Below are 25247 nucleotides of genomic sequence, written 5' to 3'. Positions count from 1 at the left end.
AATACAAAACCTTTCCCCCAAAAAATATTTTGAGGAGTTATGAGCACAGAGAGGAGTTGTCAATATTTAGAGGAGTTATGAGCACAGAGAGGAGTTGTCAATATTTAGAGGAGTTATGAGCACAGAGTGGTTTTGTCAATATTTAGATGAGTTATGAGCACAGAGGGGAGTTGTCAATATTTAGAGGAGTTATGAGCACAGAGGGGAGTTGTCAATATTTAGAGGAGTTATGAGCACAGAGGGGAGTTGTCAATATTTAGATGAGTTATGAGCACAGAGAGGAGTTGTCAATATTTAGAGGAGTTATGAGCACAGAGGGGAGTTGTCAATATTTAGAGGAGTTATGAGCACAGAGGGGAGTTGTCAATATTTAGATGAGTTATGAGCACAGAGAGGAGTTGTCAATATTTAGAGGAGTTATGAGCACAGAGGGGAGTTGTCAATATTTAGAGGAGTTATGAGCACAGAGGGGAGTTGTCAATATTTAGAGGAGTTATGAGCACAGAGAGGAGTTGTCAATATTTAGAGGAGTTATGAGCACAGAGTGGAGTTGTCAATATTTAGAGGAGTTATGAGCACAGAGAGGAGTTGTCAATATTTAGAGGAGTTATGAGCACAGAGAGGAGTTGTCAATATTTAGAGGAGTTATGAGCACAGAGGGGAGTTGTCAATATTTAGAGGAGTTATGAGCACAGAGAGGAGTTGTCAATATTTAGAGGAGTTATGAGCACAGAGAGGAGTTGTCAATATTTAGAGGAGTTATGAGCACAGAGAGGAGTTGTCAATATTTAGAGGAGTTATGAGCACAGAGAGGAGTTGTCAATATTTAGAGGAGTTATGAGCACAGAGAGGAGTTGTCAATAGACTATTGTCCATGAATAGTGAACGGGCCTCAGTAAATAAACACAGGCCCATCCCAACCCGGTGCTGACCTGCTGGAGTTGAAGAGTAGTTCAGAACCCTTGCTCCAGGACAAGGAGGCTTTGGGAGCAGCTTTGGGTCTACACTCTAGGACCACACGGCCGTTCTTAGCCCCCAGGATCCTCCTCTTTACTGGGTTATGCTCAAACGTAGGGGCGCACGCTGGGGAGAGTCAGAAAGAGAATTGTAATATTGAAAAGGCATGCGCGACTGAGAAAAACACATTTAAGGCCATGTGGGAAACAATAACGCAGGCACAATTTAAAAATATATATTATATATATAAAATAATATAATTGATTCATCTGTTTATTCACGTCTTGAAAAATATATCAGACAGAAGCATGTTGGTACACTACATGACCAAATGTATGTGGACACCTGCTCGTCGAACATCTCATTCCAAAATCATGGGCATTAATATAAAGTTGATCCACCTTTTGCTGCTATAACAGCCTCCACTCTTCTGGGAAGGCTTTCCACCACATGCTGGAACATTACTGCGGGGACTTGCTTCCATTCAGCCACAAGAGCATTAGTGAGGTCGAGCACTGATGTTGGGCGATTAGGCCTGGCTCCCAAACGTTTTTGATGGGGTTGAGGTCAGGGCTTTGTGCAGGCCAGTCAAGTTCTTCCACACCGATCTCAACAAACCATTTCTGGATGGACCTTGCTTTGTGCATGGGCACATTGTCATGCTGAAACAGGAAAGGTCCTTCACCAAACTGTTGCCACAGAGTTGGAAGCACAGAATTGTCTACAATGTCAGTGTATGCTGTAATGTTAATATTTCCCTTCACTGGAACTAAGGGGCCAAGCCTGAACCATGATAAACAGCCCCAGACCATTATCCATCCTCCACCAAACTTTTCAGTTGGCACTATGCATTGGGGCAGGTTCTCCTGGCATCCACCAAACCCAGATTCATCACTCCAGAGAACTAGTTTCCACTGCTCCAGAGTCCAATGGCGGCGAGCTTTACACCCCTCCAGCCGACGCTTGGCATTGCGTATGGTGATCTTAGGCTTGTATGCGGCTGCTCGGCCATGGAAACCCATTTCATGAAGGTCCCAATGAACAGTTCTTGTGCTGATGTTGCTTCCAGCTTCCACTTCATAATAACAGCACTTACAGTTGACCAGCTCTAGCAGGGCAAAAACTTGACGAACTGACTTGTTGGAAAGGTGGCATCCTATGACGGTGCCACATTGAAAGTCACTGAGCTCTTTAGTAAGGCCATTCTATTGCCAATGTTTGTCTATGGAGATTGCATGGCTGTGTGCTCAATTTTATACATCTGTCAGCAACAGGTGTGGCAGAAATAGCCAAATCCACTAATTTGAAGGGGGGTCCACATACTTGTGTATACATAGTGTACGGTATGTGTGTGAGTGTGTGTTTACTTCGGTTCATGCTTCATTACCATAATTAGAAACAGTTTGGGATCAAGTCACCGCTGAACTGAGCTGTCAGTTCACTGGAATATGTTGTTTGTTTGATTGTTCTTCAACATGTATAACACAGAGTTAATTAGTCAGCTAGTGTAGGGACCTTTCATCTTTGGCCAATCACAATCCGTCTGAGACTTTAACACATGCAACGCTGCATTGGACGCAGCCATAATCAGACTATCTGACTCACCAATCACACGCAGCTCTGCGTCAGCATAGACGACTCCATGGCGATTCTCCGCTCTACACTGGTACATCCCAGAGTCCTCAAACGTCAGCCCTCTGAACTTCAGATCATGCTTATCGTACTGTGGAAACGGAATAAATAAATATGAAACAATTATAATACGCATTTCAAAATTACAATAACATATTTTTTTCATTGGTATTACTACATTTTATAATAGGGCATGTTGATGTCTCAATGACAATAAGGGTAATGTTGACAATGTTGAAATTGAAACATCAAAATGCTTTTGAAATGTAGGAATACTAAATGCATGCAAAATGTAATTAACTAGCATCCCTCAGCATTGGGTTTATCTGACTTGATGAAAACATCATTAATACATAATGAAGTATCAAGTTACATTGACATCAAAGTCTTCCCTCCCACTCTGTGCTGCCTGCCTGCCTGCCTGCATTCTCTCCTGAGTCTCTTTCAGGAGGAGGATTGGTGTGACAGTTACTATGGCAGTGAGTTATACAACCTCTGGGCTGGCACACTCAGAAAATACAAGAGGTACATTTCCTCTCCTCTCCTCTCCTCTCCTCTCCTCTCCTCTCCTCTCCTCTCCTCTTCTTCACCTCTTCTTCACCTCTTCTTCACCTCTCCTCTTCTTCACCTCTCCTCTTCTTCTCCTCTCCTCTTCTTCTCCTCTCCTCCTCTCCTCTCCTTTCCTCTCTGGCATTCTCTGAGAAACAACAAGAACTATCTTCTCCTGAGTCTTAACACTGTGCCCTGTGTTCAGACAATTCAGAGTCTGAGGAGTACCCCTGCCAGCAGCCTGTCACAACTGTGCCACCCTGATGCTGTCTGCTGACCTTGGTAGAGAGGGTAGTGCTTTTCTATCTAAGGGACCTGGCTTTTCACACTACTGAGCCGAACCGAGCCAAACCAAGCTGGCCTGGTTATGCATCTATCATAGTTGCTGGAACACTATTGCCTGCTAACCCAAACCACACTTCATATAGTATTTTGTCAACATATAGTATTTTGTCAACATATAGTATTTTGTCAACATACAGTATTTTGTCTTCATAGAGTATTTTGTCAACATATAGTATTTTGTCAACATACTGTATTTTGTCTTCATATAGTATTTTGTCAACATATAGTATTTTGTCAACATATAGTATTTTACTTTCATATAGTATTTTCCAGTACAAAAGCTATGGTGGGTGCTTAACCAGTTCAGCTCTGCTCGGCTCTGTTCAGCTCAGCCCAGCTCTGCTCGGCTCTGTTCGGCTCTGTTCAGCTCAGTTCAGCTCTGGTCGGCTCTGTTCAGCTCCGCCCAGCTCTGCTCGGCTCTGTTCAGCTCCGCCCAGCAGTGTTAAAAGGGTATGTGAAAGGACTTACCGAGTAGCCGTTCTTGAGCCAGTGGACGTGGGGCTTGGGCTTGCCGCTGGCCTCACAGGACATGGAGTAGTCACTGCTGATGTCCCGCTCTGTACTGCTGATGGACTCTGTCCACTCTGGGAAGGCTGGAATGGAGATGAGGAAAGGAGACTGTACAGTACGTGTACGACGCCTGAGTCCTAACTTGAAATCACGCGTACGAGGCCTGAGTCCTAACTTGAGATCACGTGTACGAGGCCTGAGTCCTAACTGGAGATCACGTGTACGAGGCCTGAGTCCTAACTTGAGATCACGTGTACGAGGCCTGAGTCCTAACTTAAGATCACGTGTACGAGGCCTGAGTCCTAACTTAAGATCACGTGTACGAGGCCTGAGTCCTAACTTGAGATCACGTGTATGAGGCCTGAGTCCTAACTTGTGATCACGTGTACGAGGCCTGAGTCCTAACTTGAGATCAGCGCACAAAATCAATGCATGATTCATGTGAAAATCTGAGTTAAGAGTGAATGACTCAAATTAGGACCAAGCCCTGAGAGAAGAGGTGCTGAATAATAACAATTTGCAACTACAAAGCTGGAGAGTATATACTGTATTATAAACTGGGTGGTTCGTTTCATTGTGCTTAAGAACAGCCTTTAGCCGTGGTATATTGGCCATATACCATACCTCCTCGGGCCTTATTGCTTAATTATAAATTCGAGCCCTGAATGCTGATTGACTGAAAGCCATTGTATATCAAACTGTATACCACAGGTATAACAAAACATGTATTTGTACTGCTCTAATTACATTGGTAACCCGTTTATAATAGCAATAAGGCACCTCAGGGGGTTGCCAATATACCACGGCTAAGGGCTGTATACAGGCGTTGTGTTGTGCATAAGAACAGCCCTTAGCCGTGGTATTTTGTCCATATACCACAACCCCTCTGGCCTTATTGCTTAATTAGTAGACTAGAGACAGGGCCCTACCTTCTACAGAGACCCGAGCCCGGTGCCAGTCCTTCCCTTTGGAGTTGAGGGCCTCACACTCGTACGTCCCCTCGTCCTCATACTGCACGTGGTACAGTTGGAGGTGGGCTCCTGCCAAGCTGACTTCATGATTGGCCGGCAGCTCTCCATCCATCTTCCTCCAGTGGATCTGAGGGATGGGGCTGTGGAGAGGGGAGGAGTTAAGACATACAGTATACTGTGCCTTCCAAAATTATTCATCCCCCTTGGCGTTTTTCCTATTTTGTTGCATTACAACCTGTAATTTAAATGTATTTTTTATTTGGATTTCATGTAATGGACATACACAGAATAATCAAAATTGGTGAAGTGAAATGTAAAAAATAACTTGTTTCAATTATTATTCTTTTTTAAAGTAAAACGGAAAAGTGGTGCGTGCATACAGTTGAAGTCGGAAGTTTACATACACTTAGGTTGGAGTCATTAAAACTCGTTTTTTCAACCACTCAACAAATTTCTTTTTAACAAACTTTAGTTTTGGCATGTCGGTTAGGACATCTACTTTGTGCATGACGCAGGTAATTTTTCCAACAATTGTTTACAGATAGATTATTTCACTTATAATTCACTGTATCACAATTCCAGTGGGTCAGAAGTTTACATACACTAAGTTGACTGTGCCTGTAAACAGCTTGGAGAATTCCAGAAAATGATATCATGGCTTTAGAAGCTTCTGATAGGCTAATTGACATAATTTGAGTCAATTGGAGGTGTACCTGTGGATGTATTTCAAGGCCTACCTTCAAACTCAGTGCCTCTTTGCTTGACATCATGGGACAATCAAAAGAAATCAGCCCTCATCATTTTTTTTGTAGATCTCCACAAGTCTGGTTCATCCTTGGGAGCAATTTCCAAACGCCAGAAGGTACCACATTCATCTGTACAAACAATAGTACGCAAGTATAAACACCATGGGACCACGCAGCCATCATACCGCTCAGGAAGGAGACGTGTTCTGTCTCCTAGAGATGAAAGTACTTTGGTGAGAAAAGTGCAAATCAATCCCAGAACAACAGCAAAGGACCTTGTGAAGATGCGGGAGGAAACAGGTACAAAAGTATCTATATCCACAGTAAAACAATTCCAATATCGACATAACCTGAAAGGCCGCTCAGCAAGGAAGAAGACATTGCCTCAAAACCGCCATAAAAAAGCCAGACTACAGTTTGCAACTGCACATCGGGACAAAGATAGTACTATTTGGAGAAAAGTCCTCTGGTCTGATGAAACTAAAATAGAACTGTTTGGCCATAATGACCATTGATATGTTTGGAGGAAAAAGGGGGAGGCTTGCAAGCTGAAGAACACCATCCCAACCGTGAAGCACGGGGGTGGCAGCATCCTGTTGTGGGGGTGCTTTGCTGCAGGATGAACTGGTACACTTCACAAAACAGATGGAAAATCATGTGGATATATTGAAGCAACATCTCAAGACATCAGTCAGGAAGTTAAAGCTTGGTCACAAATGGGTCTTCTAAATGGACAATGACCCCAAGCATACTTCCAAAGTTGTGGCAAAATGGCTTAAGGACAACAAAGGCAAGGTATTGGAGTGGCCATCACAAAGCCCTGACCTCAATCCTATAGGAAATTTGTGGAACAAACTGAAAAAGCGTGCGCAAGCAAGGAGGCCTACAAACCTGACTCAGTTACACCAGCTCTGTCAGGAGGAATGGGCCAAAATTCACCCAACTTATTGTGGGAAGCTTGTGGAAGGCTACCCGAAACGTTTGACCCAAGTTAAACTGTTTAAAGGCAATGCTACCAAATACTAATTGAATGTATGTAAACTTCTGACCCACTGGGAATGTGATGAAAGAAATAAAAGCTGAAATAAATCATTCTCTCTACTATTATTCTGACATTTCACATTCTTAAAATAAAGTGGTGATCCTAACTGACCTAAGACAGGGGATTTTTTACTAGGATTAAATATCAGGAATTGTGGAAACTGAGTTTAAATGTATTTGGCTAAGGTGTATGTAAACTTCCAACTTCAACTGTATGTATTCACCCTCTTTGCTATGAAGCCCCTAAATAATATCTGGTGCTACCAATTACCTTCAGAAGTCACATAATGAGTTAAATAAAGTCCACCTGTGTGCAATCTAAGTGTCACATGATCTAAGTGTCACATGGACCAGGCAAGGAGGGCATTAATCAGAGGCAACAAAGAGACCAAAGGTAACCCTGAAGAAGCTGCAAAGCTCCACAGCGGAGATTGGAGCATCTGTCCATAGGACCACTTTAAGCCGTACACTTCCACAGAGCTAGGCTTTACGGAAGAGTGGCCAGAAAAAAAGCCATTGCTTAAAGAAAAAAATAAGCAAACACGTTTGGTGTTCGCCAAAAGGCATGTGGGAGACTCTCCAAACATATGGAGGAAAGGTACTCTGGTCAGATGAGACTAAAATGTAGCTTTTTGGCGTAAACCCAACATCTCTCATCACCCCGAGAATACCATCCCCACAGTGAAGCATGGTGGTGGCAGCATCATGCTGTGGGGATGCATTTAATCTGCAGGGACTGGGAAACTGGTTAGAACTGAAGGAATGATGGATGGAGCTAAATACAGGGAAATTCTTGAGGGAAACCTGTTTCAGTCGTCTAGAGATTTGAGACTGGGACGGAGGTCCACCTTCCAGCAGGACAATGACCCTAAGCATACTGCTGAAGCAACACTCGAATGGTTTAAGTTGAACATTTAAATGTCTTGAAATGGCCTATTCAAAGCCCAGATCTCAATTCAATTGAGAATCTGTGGTATGACTTAAAGATTGCTCTACACCAGCAGAACCCATCCAACTTGAAGGAGCTGGAGCAGTGGCTAGATGTGCCAAGCTTATAGAGACATACCCAGAGACTTGCAGCTGTAATTGCTGCAAAAGGTGGCTCTACAAAGTATTGACTTTGGGGGGGGGGGTGAATAGTTATGCACGCTAAAGTTGTCAGTTTTTTTGTCCTTTTTATTGTTTGTTTCACAAGAAAAAAATATTTAGCATCTTCAAAGTGGTAGGGATGTTATGTTAATCAAAATGATACAAACTCCCCCAAAAAAGTATAGGTTGTAAGGCAACAAAATTGGAAAAATGCCAAGGGGGTGAATACTTTCGTAAGCCACTGTAAACACATAGCTTTGTCATGTGAATATTTATACACAGTGCATTACAATAAAACACGTCATACTCTAGGTCTGAGCAAGGATCAAATCAAAATCAAATCAAATGTTATTTGTCACATGCACCGAATATGCTTATTACAAGCCCTTAACCAACGATGCAGTTTAACAAATAGAGTTAAGGAAATATTAACTAAATAAACTAAAGTACATGGAGGTAGTGGTAAAGTCACTATGCATAGATAATAAACAGCAAGTAGCAGCAAAATCATTGGGAGGGGGGGGGGGGGGGGGTCGATGTAAATAGTCCGGGTGGCCATTTTATGAATTGTTCAGCAGTCTTATGGCTTGGGGGTAGAAGCTGTTAAGGAGCCTTTTGAACCTAGACTTGGTGCTCCGGTACCGCTTGCTGTGCGGTAGCAGAGGGAACAGTCTATGACTTGGGGGACTGGAGTTTTTGACAATTTTTTGGGCTTTCCTCTGACACCACTTCGTATATAGAGTATCAGTCAAAAGTTTGGACCCACCTACTCATTCCAGGGTTTTTCTTTATTTTTTACTATTTTCTACATGGAATCACGTAGTAACCAAAAAAAGTGTTAAACAAAGTAGCCACACTTTGCCTTGATGACAGCTTTGCACACTCTTCCTATTCTCTCAACCAGCTTCATGAGGTAGTCACCTGGAATGCATTTCAGTTAACAGTTGTGTGTTAATTTGTTGAATTTCTTTCCTTCTTAATGCGTTTGAACTAATCAGTTGTGTTGTGACAAGGTAGGGGTGGTATACAGAAGATAGCTCTATTTGGTAAAAGACCAAGTCCATATTATGACAAGAACAGCTCAAATAAGCAAAGAGAAGTGCAGTTGCAAAACCATCAAGCGCTATGACAAAACTGGCTCTCATGAGGACCAGCACAGGAAAGGAAGACCCAGAGTTCCCTCTGCTGCAGAGGATAAGGTTATTAGAGTTACCAGCCTAAGAAATTGCAGCCCAAATAAATGCTTCACATAGTTCAAGTAACAGACACATCTCAACATCAACTGTTCAGAGGAGACTGTGTGAATCAGGCCTTCATGGTTGAATTGCTGCAAAGAAACCACAACTAATGGACACCAATAAGAAGAAGAGACTTGCTTATGGCAAGAAAACACAATCAATGGACATTAGACCGGTGGAAATCTGTCCTTTGGTCTGATGAGTCAAAATCAGAGATTTTTGGTTCCAACCGCCGTGTCTTTGTGAGACGCAGAGTAGGTGAATGGATGATCTCACCATGTGTGGTTCCCACCGTGAAGCATGGAGGAGGAGGTGTGATGGTGTGGGGGTGCTTTGCTGGTGACACTGTCTGTGATATATTTAGTATTCAAGGCACATTTAACCAGCATGGCTACCACTGCATTCTGCAGCGATACACAATCCCATCTGCTTTGCGCTTAGTGGGACTATCATTTGTTCTTCAACAGGACAATGACCCAACACACCTCCAGGCTGTGTAAGGGCTATTTGACCAAGAAGGAGAGTGATGGAGTGCTGCATCAGATGACCTGGCCTCCCCAATCACCAGACGTCAACCCGATTGAGATGGTTTGGAATGAGTTGTACCGCAGAGTGAAGGAAAAGCAGCCAACAAATGCTCAGCATATGTGAGAACTCCTTCAAAACTCTTTCAAGACTGGGGCTCCTGAGTAGTGCAGCTGCATCTCAGTACTAGAGGCATCACTACAGACACCATGGTGCGAATCCAGGCAGTATCACAACTGGCCGTGATTGGGAGTCCCATAGGGCGGTGCACAATGGGCCCCTGTGTTGAGGATCAGTGTGGCAGATGTGTTGTTACCTAGCCTTACTACACGGAGGTGGCCCGTTAGGAAGTCCAGGATCCAGTCGCAGAGAGATGTTTAGTCCCAGGGTCCTTAGCTTAGTGATGAGCTTTGTGGGCACTATGGTGTTGAATGCTGAGCTGTAGTCAATGAATAACATTCTCACATAGGTGTTTCTTTTGTCCAGGTGGGAAAGGCAGTGTGAAGTGCGATTGAGATTGCGTCATCTGTGGATTTGTTGGGGCGGTATGCGAATTGGAGTGGGTCTAGGGTTTCTGGGATGATGGTGTTGATGTGAGCCATGACCAGCCTTTCAAAGCACTTCATGACTACCGATATGAGTGCTATGGGTCGGTAGTCATTTAGCCAGGTTACCTTCACTTTCTTGGGCACAGGGACTATGGTGGTCTGCTTGAAACATGTGGGTATTACAGACTCGGTCAAGGAAAGGTTGAAAATGTCAGTGAAGACACTTGCCAGTTGGCCCGCGCATGCTCTGAGTACACGTCATGGTAATCCATCTGGCCCCGCGGCCAAGTGAATGTTGACCTGTTAAAAGGTCTTGCTCACATTGGCTACGGAGAGCGTGATCACACAGTCATCCGGACAGCTGGTGCTCTCATGCATGCTTCAGTGCTTGCCTCGAAGAGAGCATAAAAGGCATTTAGCTCGTCTGGTAGACTTCGTCTGGTAGACTCATGTCACTGTTCAGCTCGCGGCTGGGTTTCCCTTTGTAGTCCGTAATAGTTTGCATACATAATATCATTGATTCTCTGTCTACTTCAAAATGTACTTGTAACAATGCACTGGTTATATCGAGACTTACTTTCCCAGGGCGAAGCATTCCAGTGTGATGTTCTGGCCCACCAGTGCAAAGGTGTCTGGGAACTTGACTTTGATATCAGCAGGGTACTTCCTTATTGGGCCTGGTTGGTGGAGAAACAGGAAATAGAAACAAGTGGATGTGAGTCACCTGTTTATTCATAACACAACTTAGACCAGCAGCAATACGTTAGTTCACTCTGTGTGGTGACAAGGAGATGCATTTGGTTGGAGGCACTTCATTGTAAATGGTTGTCTCCGGTAGGATAGGTTAGCTGCGTTGCATCACACACACACACGCACACACACACACACACACACACACACACACACACACACACACACACACACACACACACACACACACACACACACAGACACGCGCGCACACACAATGCTTCCAGCTCAGTTTGCCCTTCATGATGAGTTGTAACAGTGCAGTGCTAGATATGGGCCACGACACAGCCAGAGGCCCCTGTTATAGTGTGGTGATGTAGTCATGGTAAAACATATGCATGACAGAGCATAGAGCTCCTGAAGTGTTGTTAAGTACACTACTGTTCTCCCCTACAACCTTCTCAACTACAACACAACATGCTAGACTGATCCCTATACTGTTTGTGCTTTGTCCAACTCCTTGGGTAATTCCCATACCTAACATCACATGACCTCCAGGTGAAGTCCAGGTGAACTCTAGGTGCACTCTAGGTGAGCTCTAGGTGAACTCCAGGTGAGCTCTAGGTGAGATCTAGGTGAGCTCTAGGTGAACTCCAGGTGAGCTCTAGGTGAGATCTAGGTGAGCTCCAGGTGAGCTCTAGGTGAGCTCTAGGTGAGCTCTAGGTGAACTCCAGGTGAGCTCTAGGTGAGATCTAGGTGAGCTCCAGGTGAGCTCTAGGTGAGCTCTAGGTGAACTCCAGGTGAACTTCAGGTTCAATCTAGAACGTTCAATCTAGTACATTGCATAGATCGCATCCTTCTTGTAAGTGGGGAGGCACAGATTCCATTTGGCTTAACATTATTTTGGGGTGGAAAAATGTTGTCCTCCCTAAAATGGTACTGTTCTTTTGACAGTAACTCCAACAGAATAATTTAAACTAATATCTGGAATTCTAACTTGAGAAAACCACCTAATAAATGTGACTATTCACTAAAGTGTTCCAAGATACATAGGTGCATTTTGAGTTAGTGTTAGCCATCTAGGTGAGCTCTAGGATTCTCTTAATCTTTTTCTCTTGTCAAGCTTTTTCCATCTTCAGACAAACATACAACAAAAGGCTCTCTCTCCACACTTCAGCTGTGGTCTCTGACTCCAGAGATGGAGTCCGCCCGACTAACCCTATTTCTCTTATCCCTGAGATTCATCCTCTCTTAGGTTCATGTGTGGTTCTCTGGTCTTAAGATGGACCAACTCTTTGGACAAACTCTGTCCTAAGCCAAACGAAGCAAACTACAGACAGTAGGTAATGTGAGGACTAAAACTTAGATAGTGATCAAGGTGATCTTATAAGTTGTAGGGTATATGCATGATGCTGAATAATGGGAGGACTATCTTTACTGATTCCTATTTTTTAATAGGTAACAAAACCAGCAACTAACGTTCAGCCAGGGAGACAAATGGTATGTGCAGACTGGTGGATATTGTGGTAGCCATTACATAACAGGTTTCTATCTCAACGTAGAGGAAAACAGAAACTAACGTTCTGCCAGGGGGACGAGGGGGATGAACTTGCTGAAGACGCTCTTGGAGATGGAGGCACTGGAGACAAAGCAGGAGTAGTTTCCGCTGTCAGACGAGTCCACCTGGTGACAGACATCAACAATTCATGAAAACATAACTAATGTGCTATATAGGACAGTGGTTCCCAAACGTTGTTATAGTCCCGTACCCCTTCAAACATTCAACCTCCAGCTGCATACCCCCTCTAGCACCAGGGTCAGCACACTCTCAAATTTAGATTTTTAAGCCTGTCACACACACATCCTATACAATACATTTATTAATTTTAGTTTTTGTCACAACCCGGCTCGTGGGAAGTGACAAAGAGCTCTAATAGGACCGGGACAGAAATAATAATATAATAATAAATCAATAATGTTGATCTTTATTCAGCCATCTTACATATAAAACCTTATTTGTTCATAAAACATGTGAATAACTCACCACAGGTTAATGAGAAGGGTGTGCTTGAAAGGATGCACATAACTCTGCAATGTTGGGTTGTACTGGAGAGAGGCTCAGTCTTACATCATTTTCCAAATAGTCTGTGCCTGTATTTAGTTTTCATGCTAGTGAGGACCAGGAATCCACTCTCACATAGGTACGTGGTTGCAAAGGGCATCAGTGTCCTAACAGCGCGATTTGTCAAGGCAAGAAACTCTGAGCGCAGCCCTATCCAGAAATCTGTCAGTGTCTTCTGATTAAATTACATTTTCACAGAACTGCTTGTTGCTATTTCGATGAGGCACTCTTGTTCAGATATCGGTAAGTGGACTGGAGGCAGGGCATGAAAGGGATAACCAATCCAGTTGTTTGTATCGTCCGTTTCGGGAAAATAACTGAGTAATTGCGCACCCAGCTCACTCAGGTGCTTCGCTATATCACATTTGACATTGTCCGTAAGCTTGAGTTAATTTGCACACAAAAAAATCATACAATTATGGAAAGACCTGTGTGTCATCCTTGTTAATGCAGACAGAAAAGAGCTCCAACTTCTTAATCATAGCCTCAATTTTGTCCTGCACATTGAATATAGTTGCGGAGAGTCCCTGTAATCCTACATTCATTTCATTCAGGCGAGAAAAAACATCACCCAGATAGGCCAGTCGTGTGAGAAACTCTTCATCATGCAAGCGGTAAGACTAGTGAAAATGATGGTCAGTAAAGAAAACTTTAAGCTCATCTCTCCATACATTTTTTTTGTCAATACTTTGCCCCTTGATAACCAGCGCACTTCTGTGTGTTGTAAAAGCGTTACATGGTCACTGCCCACATCATTGCATAATGCAGAAAATGCACGAGAGTTCAGGGGCCTTGCTTTAACAAAGTTAACCATTTTCACAGTTGTGTCCAAAACGTTTTTCTGGCTGTCAGGCATTCTCTTGGCAGCAAGAGCCTCTCGGTAGATGCTGCAGTGTACCCAAGTGGCGTCGGGAGCAACTGCTTTCACACGCGTTACCACTCCACTATGTCTCCCTGTCATGGCTTTTGCACCACCAGTACAGATACCAACACATCTTGACCACCAAAGTCCATTTGATGTCACAAAGCTGTCCAGTACTTTACAAATATCCTCTCCTGTTGTCCTGGTTTCCAGTGGTTTGCAGAAGAGGATGTCTTCCTTAATTGACCCCCTATAAACGTAACGGACATATACCAGGAGCTGGCAAGGCCCGCCACGTCTGTTGACTCATCCAGTTGTAACGCATAGAATTCACTGGCTTGTATGCGAAGCAGTAATTGTCTCAAAACGTCTCCTGCCATGTCACTGATGCGTCGTGAAACAGTGTTGTTTGATGAAGAAATTGTCTGTATAGTTTTTTTGGCCATATCCGCGGCAGCAAGAAGAATTAAATCTTCCACAATAGTATGGGGCTTGCCTGTCCCAGCCACTCGGCAGCTCACCATATAAGATGCTTCTAGCCCCTTCTTATTAATGGTATCTGTTGCTTTTATACATGTCTTACTACTCAAAAGTCGTCTTTATTCTCGCTCAAAAAACTCCTGTGGTTTATTTTTCAAATTGTCATGTTTCGTTTCTAAATGTCTGCGCAATAGTGAAGGTTTCCCGCGAGAGAGTAACGGTTAATGTGATTGGATGTTACTTATTTGACTAGGCTACCTGTATTTGACATTGTGTTGTTATTTCACTGAACACTAGATGGTTACATTGTATTTTTGGCAGGGAAACGAAGCTACTCAGGTGAGAAAAAAACCTCACCTAAATGTATGGAAAATATAAATGTACTGTTTGAAAATGCTCCACGACATTGCAGATAGGGGATGGGATTTGGGACACAGCCAAAGACAAGACAAGTTAGAAGTTTACCTTAGAGATGAAGAGGTTCCCCGTCGTCTGAGAGATGAAGCGACGTTTATCCAGAGGGATGAAGACGGGGAACTCATTCAGAATCCAGCGGAATGACAGCTCGTCTACAGAGACAACATATACAACCCTCAACCTATCAGTCATGGAGGAAGAGGGGAGTGAGTCAATATGAGGTGGAGTAAGGAGGAAGGCTGAGGAGCTGGCTCTTACACCGGTTTCACACCTTCCTCCTGACCAAGTATATTAGCCTATAGTACACATCTTTAAATTCTAACCATAGCATATATATTTTCCTTTCCAGCAACTACGGTGGTTACATAACCAGGCCATCAGTACAGCTTTGTTTGGCTGGGGTTGACTCAGAACAGAAGTATGTAAAGATTATTAGACATCTATATCTCTCATCTCATTCACGCTCCCTCCTCTCTGTCTTGATGCTCTCTCTCATCTCATTCACGCTCCCTCCTCTCTGTCTTGATGCTCTCTCTCATCTCATTCACGCTCCCTCCTCTCTGTCTTGATGCTCTCTCTCATCTCATTCACGCTCCCTCCTCTCTGTCTTGATGCTCTCTCTCATCTCATTCACGCTCCCTCCTCTCTGTCTTGATGCTCTCTCTCATCTCATTCACGCTCCCTCCTCTCTGTCTTGATGCTCTCTCTCATCTCATTCACGCTCCCTCCTCTCTGTCTTGATGCTCTCTCTCATCTCATTCACGCTCCCTCCTCTCTGTCTTGATGCTCTCTCTCATCTCATTCACGCTCCCTCCTCTCTGTCTTGATGCTCTCTCTCATCTCATTCACGCTCCCTCCTCTCTGTCTTGATGCTCTCTCTCATCTCATTCACGCTCCCTCCTCTCTGTCTTGATGCTCTCTCTCATCTCATTCACGCTCCCTCCTCTCTGTCTTGATGCTCTCTCTCATCTCATTCACGCTCCCTCCTCTCTGTCTTGATGCTCTCTCTCATCTCATTCACGCTCCCTCCTCTCTGTCTTGATGCTCTCTCTCATCTCATTCACGCTCCCTCCTCTCTGTCTTGATGCTCTCTCTCATCTCATTCACGCTCCCTCCTCTCTGTCTTGATGCTCTCTCTCATCTCATTCACGCTCCCTCCTCTCTGTCTTGATGCTCTCTCTCATCTCATTCACGCTCCCTCCTCTCTGTCTTGATGCTCTCTCTCATCTCATTCACGCTCCCTCCTCTCTGTCTTGATGCTCTCTCTCATCTCATTCACGCTCCCTCCTCTCTGTCTTGATGCTCTCTCTCATCTCATTCACGCTCCCTCCTCTCTGTCTTGATGCTCTCTCTCATCTCATTCACGCTCCCTCCTCTCTGTCTTGATGCTCTCTCTCTCTCTCTCTCTCTGTCTTGATGCTCTCTCTCTCTCTCTCTCTGTCTTGATTCTCTCTCTCTCTCTCTCTCTCTCTCTCTCTCTCTCTCTCTCTCTCTCTCTCTCTCTCTCTCTCTCTCTCTCTCTCCCTCTCCCTCTCCCTCTCCCTCTCCCTCTCCCAACCATTTGATGCTCTAATATCTAACTGACGTCATGATGCTGTGTAAGGGGCTGAAAAGGACAAATCTCACTCAGGAACTGTAATTCTGTACCCACGGAGGCAGCTGAAAGACGTTACCATGGTTTCACAGATTGGTTTGGCTGGATGAATTTGCATAACATGAATATGAATTTCGGCTGTAGAGTATTCTGGTAGAGCTCACGTTTGATCCCAATTAGGTTTGTTTAACAATGATCAAAGAGGAAGAATTAGACAGTTCCAAAGGAGACCACATATGGCTAAGACCCGTTCAGGTTTTCCTCTCTGAGTCGTATCAGTGTAAAGTACCATTTACGAAAAATACAGAGCGACACGATAAAAAAGACATAAAACAGCACTATAAACAGCTGATTTTGTCTCATACAGCCCTACACTGAGACTAGAGGTGCCAAACTCAGCTCTGGGCAACAGTGTGAGAAAATAGCATGCAATATGATGTGTCAGAGGCAGCCACAGAGCCTATATCATTGAGGAGAAGTACAGCCATGTACCAGCAGGGGGCATACTTTCACTGATTTTCACTGCTATGACTATCACTTTTAACATACTGTTAGGTTTGGATATGATACTACCATAGAGACACATGTAATAGATAAATTGCTACAGACCATAGCATTCCTACAGACACAATACTCACTGATTATTTTTAAAACAGACCGTGGAACAGATAAGCCCAGAAAATGACATCAGACCCCAGACATGTACACCACTCAGTATTAACTCCTCACCTTCAGACACTATAGGGTCCCTCTTCCCCTCAGACAGACACTATAGGGTCCCTCTTCCCCTCAGACAGACACTATAGGGTCCCTCCTCCCCTCATACACTATAGAGTCCCTCCTCCCCTCAGACAGACACTATAGAGTCCCTCCTCCCCTCAGACAGACACTATAGAGTCCCTCCTCCCCTCAGACAGACACTAAAGGGTCCCTCCTCCCCTCAGACAGACACTATAGGGTCGCTCCTCCCCTCAGACAGATGCTATAGGGTCCTTCCTCCCCTCAGACAGACACTATAGGGTCCCTCCTCCCTTCAGACAGACACTATAGAGTCCCTCCTCCCCTCATACACTATAGGGTCCCTCCTCCCCTCAGACAGACACTATAGAGTCCCTCCTCCCCTCAGACAGACACTATAGAGTCCATCCTCCCCTCAGACAGACACTATAGGGTCCCTCCCTCCTCCCCTCATACACTATAGTCCCTCCTCCCCTCATACACTATAGGGTCCCTCCTCTCCTCAGACAGACAATATAGGGTCCCTCCTCTACTCAGACAGACACCATAGAGTCCCTCCTCCCCTCATACACTATAGGGTCCCTCCTCCCTTCAGACAGACACTATAGAGTCCCTCCTCCCCTAATACACTATAGGGTCCCTCCTCCCCTCAGACAGACACTATAGAGTCCCTCCCTCCTCCCCTCATACACTATAGAGTCCCTCCTCCCCTCAGACAGACACTATAGGGTCCCTCCTCCCCTCAGACAGACACTATAGAGTCCCTCCCTCCTCCCCTCATACACTATAGGGTCCCTCCTCTCCTCAGACAGACACTATAGGGTCCCTCCTCTCCTCAGACAGACACTATAGAGTCCCTCCTCCCCTCATACACTATAGGGTCCCTCCTCTCCTCAGACAGACACTATAGGGTCCCTCCTCTCCTCAGACAGACACTATAGAGTCCCTCCTCCCCTCATACACTATAGGGTCCCTCCTCTCCTCAGACAGACACTATAGAGTCCCTCCTCCCCTCATACACTATAGGGTCCCTCCTCTCCTCAGACAGACACTATAGAGTCCCTCCTCCCCTCATACACTATAGAGTCCCTCCTCTCCTCAGACAGACACTATAGAGTCCCTCCTCCCCTCATACACTATAGGGTCCCTCCTCTCCTCAGACAGACACTGTAGAGTACCTCCTCCCCTCATACACTATAGGGTCCCTCCTCCCTTCAGACAGACACTATAGGGTCCCTCCTCCCCTCAGACAGACACTATAGGGTCCCTCCTCTCCTCAGACAGACACTATAGGGTCCCTCCTCTCCTCAGACAGACACTATAGGGTCCCTCCTCTCCTCAGACAGACACTATAGAGTCCCTCCTCCCCTCATACACTATAGGGTCCCTCCTCCCTTCAGACAGACACTATAGGGTCCCTCCTCTCCTCAGACAGACACTATAGGGTCCCTCCTCTCCTCAGACAGTCACTATAGAGTCCCTCCTCCCCTCATACACTATAGGGTCCCTCCTCCCTTCAGACAGACACTATAGAGTCCCTCCTCCCCTCATACACTATAGAGTCCCTCCTCCCCTCAGACAGACACTATAGGGTCCCTCCTCCCCTCAGACAGACACTATAGGGTCCCTACTCTCCTCAGACAGACACTATAGGGTCCCTCCTCTCCTCAGACACTATAGGGTCCCTCCTCCCCTCAGACAGACACTATAGGGTCCCTCCTCTCCTCAGACGCTATAGGGTCCCTCCTCTCCTCAGACGCTATAGAGACCCTCCTCCCCTAAGACAGACACTATAGGGTCCCTCCTCCCCTCAGACAGACAATATAGGGTCCCTCCTCCCCTCAGACGCTATAGAGTCCCTCCTCCCCTCAGACAGACACTATAGGGTCCCTCCTCTCCTCAGACACTATAGGGTCCCTCCTCTCCTCAGACGCTATAGAGTCCCTCCTCTCCTCAGGCGCTATAGAGTCCCTCCTCCCCTCAGACACTATAGAGTCCCTCCTCTCCTCAGACACTATAGGGTCCCTCCTCTCCTCAGACGCTATAGATTCCCTCCTCTCCTCAGACGCAATAGGGTCCCTCCTCTCCTCAGACAGACACTATAGAGTCCCTCCTCTCCTCAGACACTATAGGGTCCCTCCTCTCCTCAGACATTATAGGGTCCCTCCTCCCCTCAGACAGACTCTATAGGGTCCCTCCTCCCCTCAGACAGACTCTATAGAGTCCCTCCTCCCCTCAGACAGACTCTAAAGAGTCCCTCCTCTACTCAGACGCTATAGAGTCCCTCCTCCCCTTAGACAGACATTATAGGGTCCCTCCTCCCCTCAGACAGGCTCTAAAGGGTCCCTCCTCTCCTCAGACAGACACTATAGGGTCCCTCCTCTCCTCAGACAGACACTATAGAGTCCCTCCTCCCCTCAGACAGACACTAAAGGGTCCCTCCTCTCCTCAGACAGACACTATAGGGTCCCTCCTCTCCTCAGACAGACACTAAAGGGTCCCTCCTCCCCTCAGACAGACACTATAGGGTCCCTCCTCCCCTCAGGCAGACACTATAGGGTCCCTCCTCTCCTCAGACAGACATTATAGGGTCCCTCCTCCCCTCAGACAGACATTATAGGGTCCCTCCTCTCCTCAGACAGACACTATAGAGTCCCTCCTCTCCTCAGACAGACACTAAAGGGTCCCTCCTCCCCTCAGACAGACACTATATTGTCCCTCCTCCCCTCAGACAGACACTATAGGGTCACTCCTCTCCTCAGACAGACATTATAGGGTCCCTCCTCCCCTCAGACAGACATTATAGGGTCCCTCCTCTCCTCAGACAGACACTATAGGGTCCCTCCTCCCCTCAGACAGACAATAAAGGGTCCCTCCTCTCCTCAGACACTATAGGGTCCCTCCTCTCCTCAGACGCTATAGAGTCCCTCCTCTCCTCAGACGCTATAGGGTCCCTCCTCTCCTCAGACAGACACTATAGAGTCCCTCCTCCCCTCATACACTATAGGGTCCCTCCTCCCCTCAGACAGACACTATAGAGTCCCTCCTCCCCTCAGACAGACACTATAGGGTCCCTCCCTCCTCCCCTCATACACTATAGGGTCCCTCCTCCCCTCAGACAGACACTGTAGAGTACCTCCTCCCCTCATACACTATAGAGTCCCTCCTCCCCTCAGACAGACACTATAGGGTCCCTCCTCCCCTCAGACAGACACTATAGGGTCCCTACTCTCCTCAGACAGACACTATAGGGTCCCTCCTCTCCTCAGACACTATAGGGTCCCTCCTCCCCTCAGACAGACACTATAGGGTCCCTCCTCTCCTCAGACGCTATAGGGTCCCTCCTCTCCTCAGACGCTATAGAGTCCCTCCTCCCCTCAGACAGACACTATAGGGTCCCTCCTCCCCTCAGACAGACAATATAGGGTCCCTCCTCCCCTCAGACGCTATAGAGTCCCTCCTCCCCTCAGACAGACACTATAGGGTCCCTCCTCTCCTCAGACACTATAGGGTCCCTCCTCTCCTCAGACGCTATAGAGTCCCTCCTCTCCTCAGACAGACGTTATAGGGTCCATCCTCCCCTCAGACGCTATAGAGTCCCTCCTCCCCTCAGACAGACGTTATAGGGTCCCTCCTCTCCTCAGACGCTATAGGGTCCCTCCTCTACTCAGACAGACACTATAGGGTCCCTCTTCCCCTCAGACAGACACTATAGGGTCCCTCCTCCCCTCAGACAGACACTATAGGGTCCCTCCTCTCCTCAGGCGCTATAGAGTCCCTCCTCCCCTCAGACACTATAGAGTCCCTCCACTCCTCAGACACTATAGGGTCCCTCCTCTCCTCAGACGCTATAGATTCCCTCCTCTCCTCAGACGCAATAGGGTCCCTCCTCTCCTCAGACAGACACTATAGAGTCCCTCCTCTCCTCAGACACTATAGGGTCCCTCCTCTCCTCAGACATTATAGGGTCCCTCCTCCCCTCAGACAGACTCTATAGGGTCCCTCCTCCCCTCAGACAGACTCTATAGAGTCCCTCCTCCCCTCAGACAGACTCTAAAGAGTCCCTCCTCCCCTCAGACGCTATAGAGTCCCTCCTCCCCTCAGACAGACATTATAGGGTCCCTCCTCCCCTCAGACAGACTCTAAATGGTCCCTCCTCTCCTCAGACAGACACTATAGGGTCCCTCCTCTCCTCAGACAGACACTATAGAGTCCCTACTCCCCTCAGACAGACACTAAAGGGTCCCTCCTCCCCTCAGACAGACACTAAAGGGTCCCTCCTCCCCTCAGACAGACACTAAAGGGTCCCTCCTCTCCTCAGACAGACACTATAGGGTCCCTCCTCTCCTCAGACAGACACTAAAGGGTCCCTCCTCCCCTCAGACAGACACTATAGGGGCCCTCCTCTCCCCAGACACTATAGGGTCCCTCCTCCCCTCAGACAGACACTATAGGGTCCCTCCTCTCCTCAGACAGACATTATAGGGTCCCTCCTCCCCTCAGACAGACATTATAGGGTCCCTCCTCTCCTCAGACAGACACTAAAGGGTCCCTCCTCCCCTCAGACAGACACTAAAGTGTCCCTCCATCCTCAGACACTATAGGGTCCCTCCTCTCCTCAGACGCTATAGAGTCCCTCCTCTCCTCAGACGCTATAGGGTCCCTCCTCCCCTCAGACAGACACTATAGAGTCCCTCCTCCCCTCAGACAGACACTATAGGGTCCCTCCCTCCTCCCCTCATACACTATAGGGTCCCTCCTCCACTCAGACAGACACTGTAGAGTACCTCCTCCCCTCATACACTATAGAGTCCCTCCTCCCCTCAGACAGACACTATAGGGTCCCTCCTCTCCTCAGACGCTATAGGGTCCCTCCTCTCCTCAGACGCTATAGAGTCGCTCCTCCCCTCAGACAGACACTATAGGGTCCCTCCTCCCCTCAGACAGACAATATAGGGTCCCTCCTCCCCTCAGACGCTATAGAGTCCCTCCTCCCCTCAGACAGACACTATAGGGTCCCTCCTCTCCTCAGACACTATAGGGTCCCTCCTCTCCTCAGACGCTATAGAGTCCCTCCTCTCCTCAGACAGACGTTATAGGGTCCCTCCTCCCCTCAGACGCTATAGAGTCCCTCCTCCCCTCAGACAGACGTTATAGGGTCCCTCCTCTCCTCAGACGCTATAGGGTCCCTCCTCTACTCAGACAGACACTATAGGGTCCCTCTTCCCCTCAGACAGACACTATAGGGTCCCTCCTCCCCTCAGACAGACACTATAGGGTGCCTCCTCTCCTCAGGCGCTATAGAGTCCCTCCTCCCCTCAGACACTATAGAGTCCCTCCTCTCCTCAGACACTATAGGGTCCCTCCTCTCCTCAGACGCTATAGATTCCCTCCTCTCCTCAGACGCAATAGGGTCCCTCCTCTCCTCAGACAGACACTATAGAGTCCCTCCTCTCCTCAGACACTATAGGGTCCCTCCTCTCCTCAGACATTATAGGGTCCCTCCTCCCCTCAGACAGACTCTATAGGGTCCCTCCTCTCCTCAGACACTATAGGGTCCCTCCTCTCCTCAGACGCTATAGATTCCCTCCTCTCCTCAGACGCAATAGGGTCCCTCCTCTCCTCAGACAGACATTATAGGGTCCCTCCTCCCCTCAGACAGACATTATAGGGTCCCTCCTCTCCTCAGACAGACACTAAAGGGTCCCTCCTCCCCTCAGACAGACACTAAAGTGTCCCTCCATCCTCAGACACTATAGGGTCCCTCCTCTCCTCAGACGCTATAGAGTCCCTCCTCTCCTCAGACGCTATAGGGTCCCTCCTCCCCTCAGACAGACACTATAGAGTCCCTCCTCCCCTCAGACAGACACTATAGGGTCCCTCCCTCCTCCCCTCATACACTATAGGGTCCCTCCTCCACTCAGACAGACACTGTAGAGTACCTCCTCCCCTCATACACTATAGAGTCCCTCCTCCCCTCAGACAGACACTATAGGGTCCCTCCTCTCCTCAGACGCTATAGGGTCCCTCCTCTCCTCAGACGCTATAGAGTCGCTCCTCCCCTCAGACAGACACTATAGGGTCCCTCCTCCCCTCAGACAGACAATATAGGGTCCCTCCTCCCCTCAGACGCTATAGAGTCCCTCCTCCCCTCAGACAGACACTATAGGGTCCCTCCTCTCCTCAGACACTATAGGGTCCCTCCTCTCCTCAGACGCTATAGAGTCACTCCTCTCCTCAGACAGACGTTATAGGGTCCCTCCTCCCCTCAGACGCTATAGAGTCCCTCCTCCCCTCAGACAGACGTTATAGGGTCCCTCCTCTCCTCAGACGCTATAGGGTCCCTCCTCTACTCAGACAGACACTATAGGGTCCCTCTTCCCCTCAGACAGACACTATAGGGTCCCTCCTCCCCTCAGACAGACACTATAGGGTGCCTCCTCTCCTCAGGCGCTATAGAGTCCCTCCTCCCCTCAGACAGACACTATAGGGTCCCTCCTCCCCTCAGACACTATAGAGTCCCTCCTCTCCTCAGACACTATAGGGTCCCTCCTCTCCTCAGACGCTATAGATTCCCTCCTCTCCTCAGACGCAATAGGGTCCCTCCTCTCCTCAGACAGACACTATAGAGTCCCTCCTCTCCTCAGACACTATAGGGTCCCTCCTCTCCTCAGACATTATAGGGTCCCTCCTCCCCTCAGACAGACTCTATAGGGTCCCTCCTCTCCTCAGACACTATAGGGTCCCTCCTCTCCTCAGACGCTATAGATTCCCTCCTCTCCTCAGACGCAATAGGGTCCCTCCTCTCCTCAGACAGACACTATAGAGTCCCTCCTCTCCTCAGACACTATAGGGTCCCTCCTCTCCTCAGACATTATAGGTTCCCTCCTCCCCTCAGACAGACTCTATAGGGTACCTCCTCCCCTCAGACAGACTCTATAGAGTCCCTCCTCCCCTCAGACAGACTCTAAAGAGTCCCTCCTCCCCTCAGACGCTATAGAGTCCCTCCTCCCCTCAGACAGACATTATAGGGTCCCTCCTCCCCTCAGACAGACTCAAAAAGGTCCCTCCTCTCCTCAGACAGACACTATAGGGTCCCTCCTCTCCTCAGACAGACACTATAGAGTCCCTCCTCCCCTCAGACAGACACTAAAGGGTCCCTCCTCCCCTCAGACAGACACTAAAGGGTCCCTCCTCCCCTCAGACAGACACTATAGGGTCCCTCCTCTCCTCAGACAGACATTATAGAGTCCCTCCTCTCCTCAGACAGACACTAAAGGGTCCCTCCTCTCCTCAGACAGACACTAAAGGGTCCCTCCTCCCCTCAGACAGACACTATAGGGGCCCTCCTCTCCCCAGACACTATAGGGTCCCTCCTCCCCTCAGACAGACACTATAGGGTCCCTCCTCTCCTCAGACAGACACTAAAGGGTCCCTCCTCCCCTCAGACAGACACTATATTGTCCCTCCTCCCCTCAGACAGACACTATAGGGTCCCTCCTCTCCTCAGACAGACATTATAGGGTCCCTCCTCCCCTCAGACAGACATTATAGGGTCCCTCCTCTCCTCAGACAGACACTAAAGGGTCCCTCCTCCCCTCAGACAGACACTAAAGGGTCCCTCCATCCTCAGACACTATAGGGTCCCTCCTCTCCTCAGACGCTATAGAGTCCCTCCTCTCCTCAGACGCTATAGGGTCCCTCCTCTCCTCAGACAGACACTATAGAGTCCCTCCTCTCCTCAGACACTATAGGGTCCCTCCTCTTCTCAGACACTATAGGGTCCCTCCTCCCCTCAGACAGACGCTATAGGGTCCCTCCTCCCCTCAGCCAGACACTATAGTGTCCCTCCTCCCCTCAGACAGACACTATAGAGTCCCTCCTCTCCTCAGACACTATAGGGTCCCTCCTCTCCTCAGACATTATAGGGTCCCTCCTCTCCTCAGACAGACTCTAAAGGGTCCCTCCTCCCCTCAGACAGACACTATAGGGTCCCTCCTCCCCTCAGACAGACTCTATAGGGTCCCTCCTCTCCTCAGACAGACTCTAAAGGGTCCCTCCTCCCCTCAGACAGACACTAAATGGTCCCTCCTCCCCTCAGACAGACTCAAAAGGGTCCCTCCTCCCCTCAGACAGACTCTATAGGGTCCCTCCTCTCCTCAGACAGACTCTAAAGGGTCCCTCCTCCCCTCA

The 25247-nt window shown here is 47.7% G+C and overlaps 1 protein-coding gene across 3 annotated transcripts in view; it reads right to left on the bottom strand.

The window, feature by feature from the left end:
- The window catches only part of LOC129862033 (contactin-1a-like), a 164626-nt gene that overhangs the window by 31998 nt on the left and 107381 nt on the right, over positions 1-25247 (bottom strand). For all 3 annotated transcript variants that reach the window (XM_055933348.1, XM_055933345.1, XM_055933346.1), the window contains 7 exons: positions 14771-14874; positions 12422-12524; positions 10729-10828; positions 4923-5104; positions 3952-4076; positions 2563-2680; positions 933-1083 (listed from right to left, as the gene is read on the bottom strand). In XM_055933348.1, coding sequence (XP_055789323.1) covers positions 933-1083; positions 2563-2680; positions 3952-4076; positions 4923-5104; positions 10729-10828; positions 12422-12524; positions 14771-14874 — 883 coding nt within the window. The remainder of the gene's footprint in view (positions 1-932; positions 1084-2562; positions 2681-3951; positions 4077-4922; positions 5105-10728; positions 10829-12421; positions 12525-14770; positions 14875-25247) is intronic.

This window comes from Salvelinus fontinalis, chromosome 9 (genome assembly GCF_029448725.1).
Source record: "Salvelinus fontinalis isolate EN_2023a chromosome 9, ASM2944872v1, whole genome shotgun sequence".
NCBI lineage: Eukaryota > Metazoa > Chordata > Actinopteri > Salmoniformes > Salmonidae > Salvelinus > Salvelinus fontinalis.
This window is presented reverse-complemented; position numbering and strand designations above follow the sequence as displayed.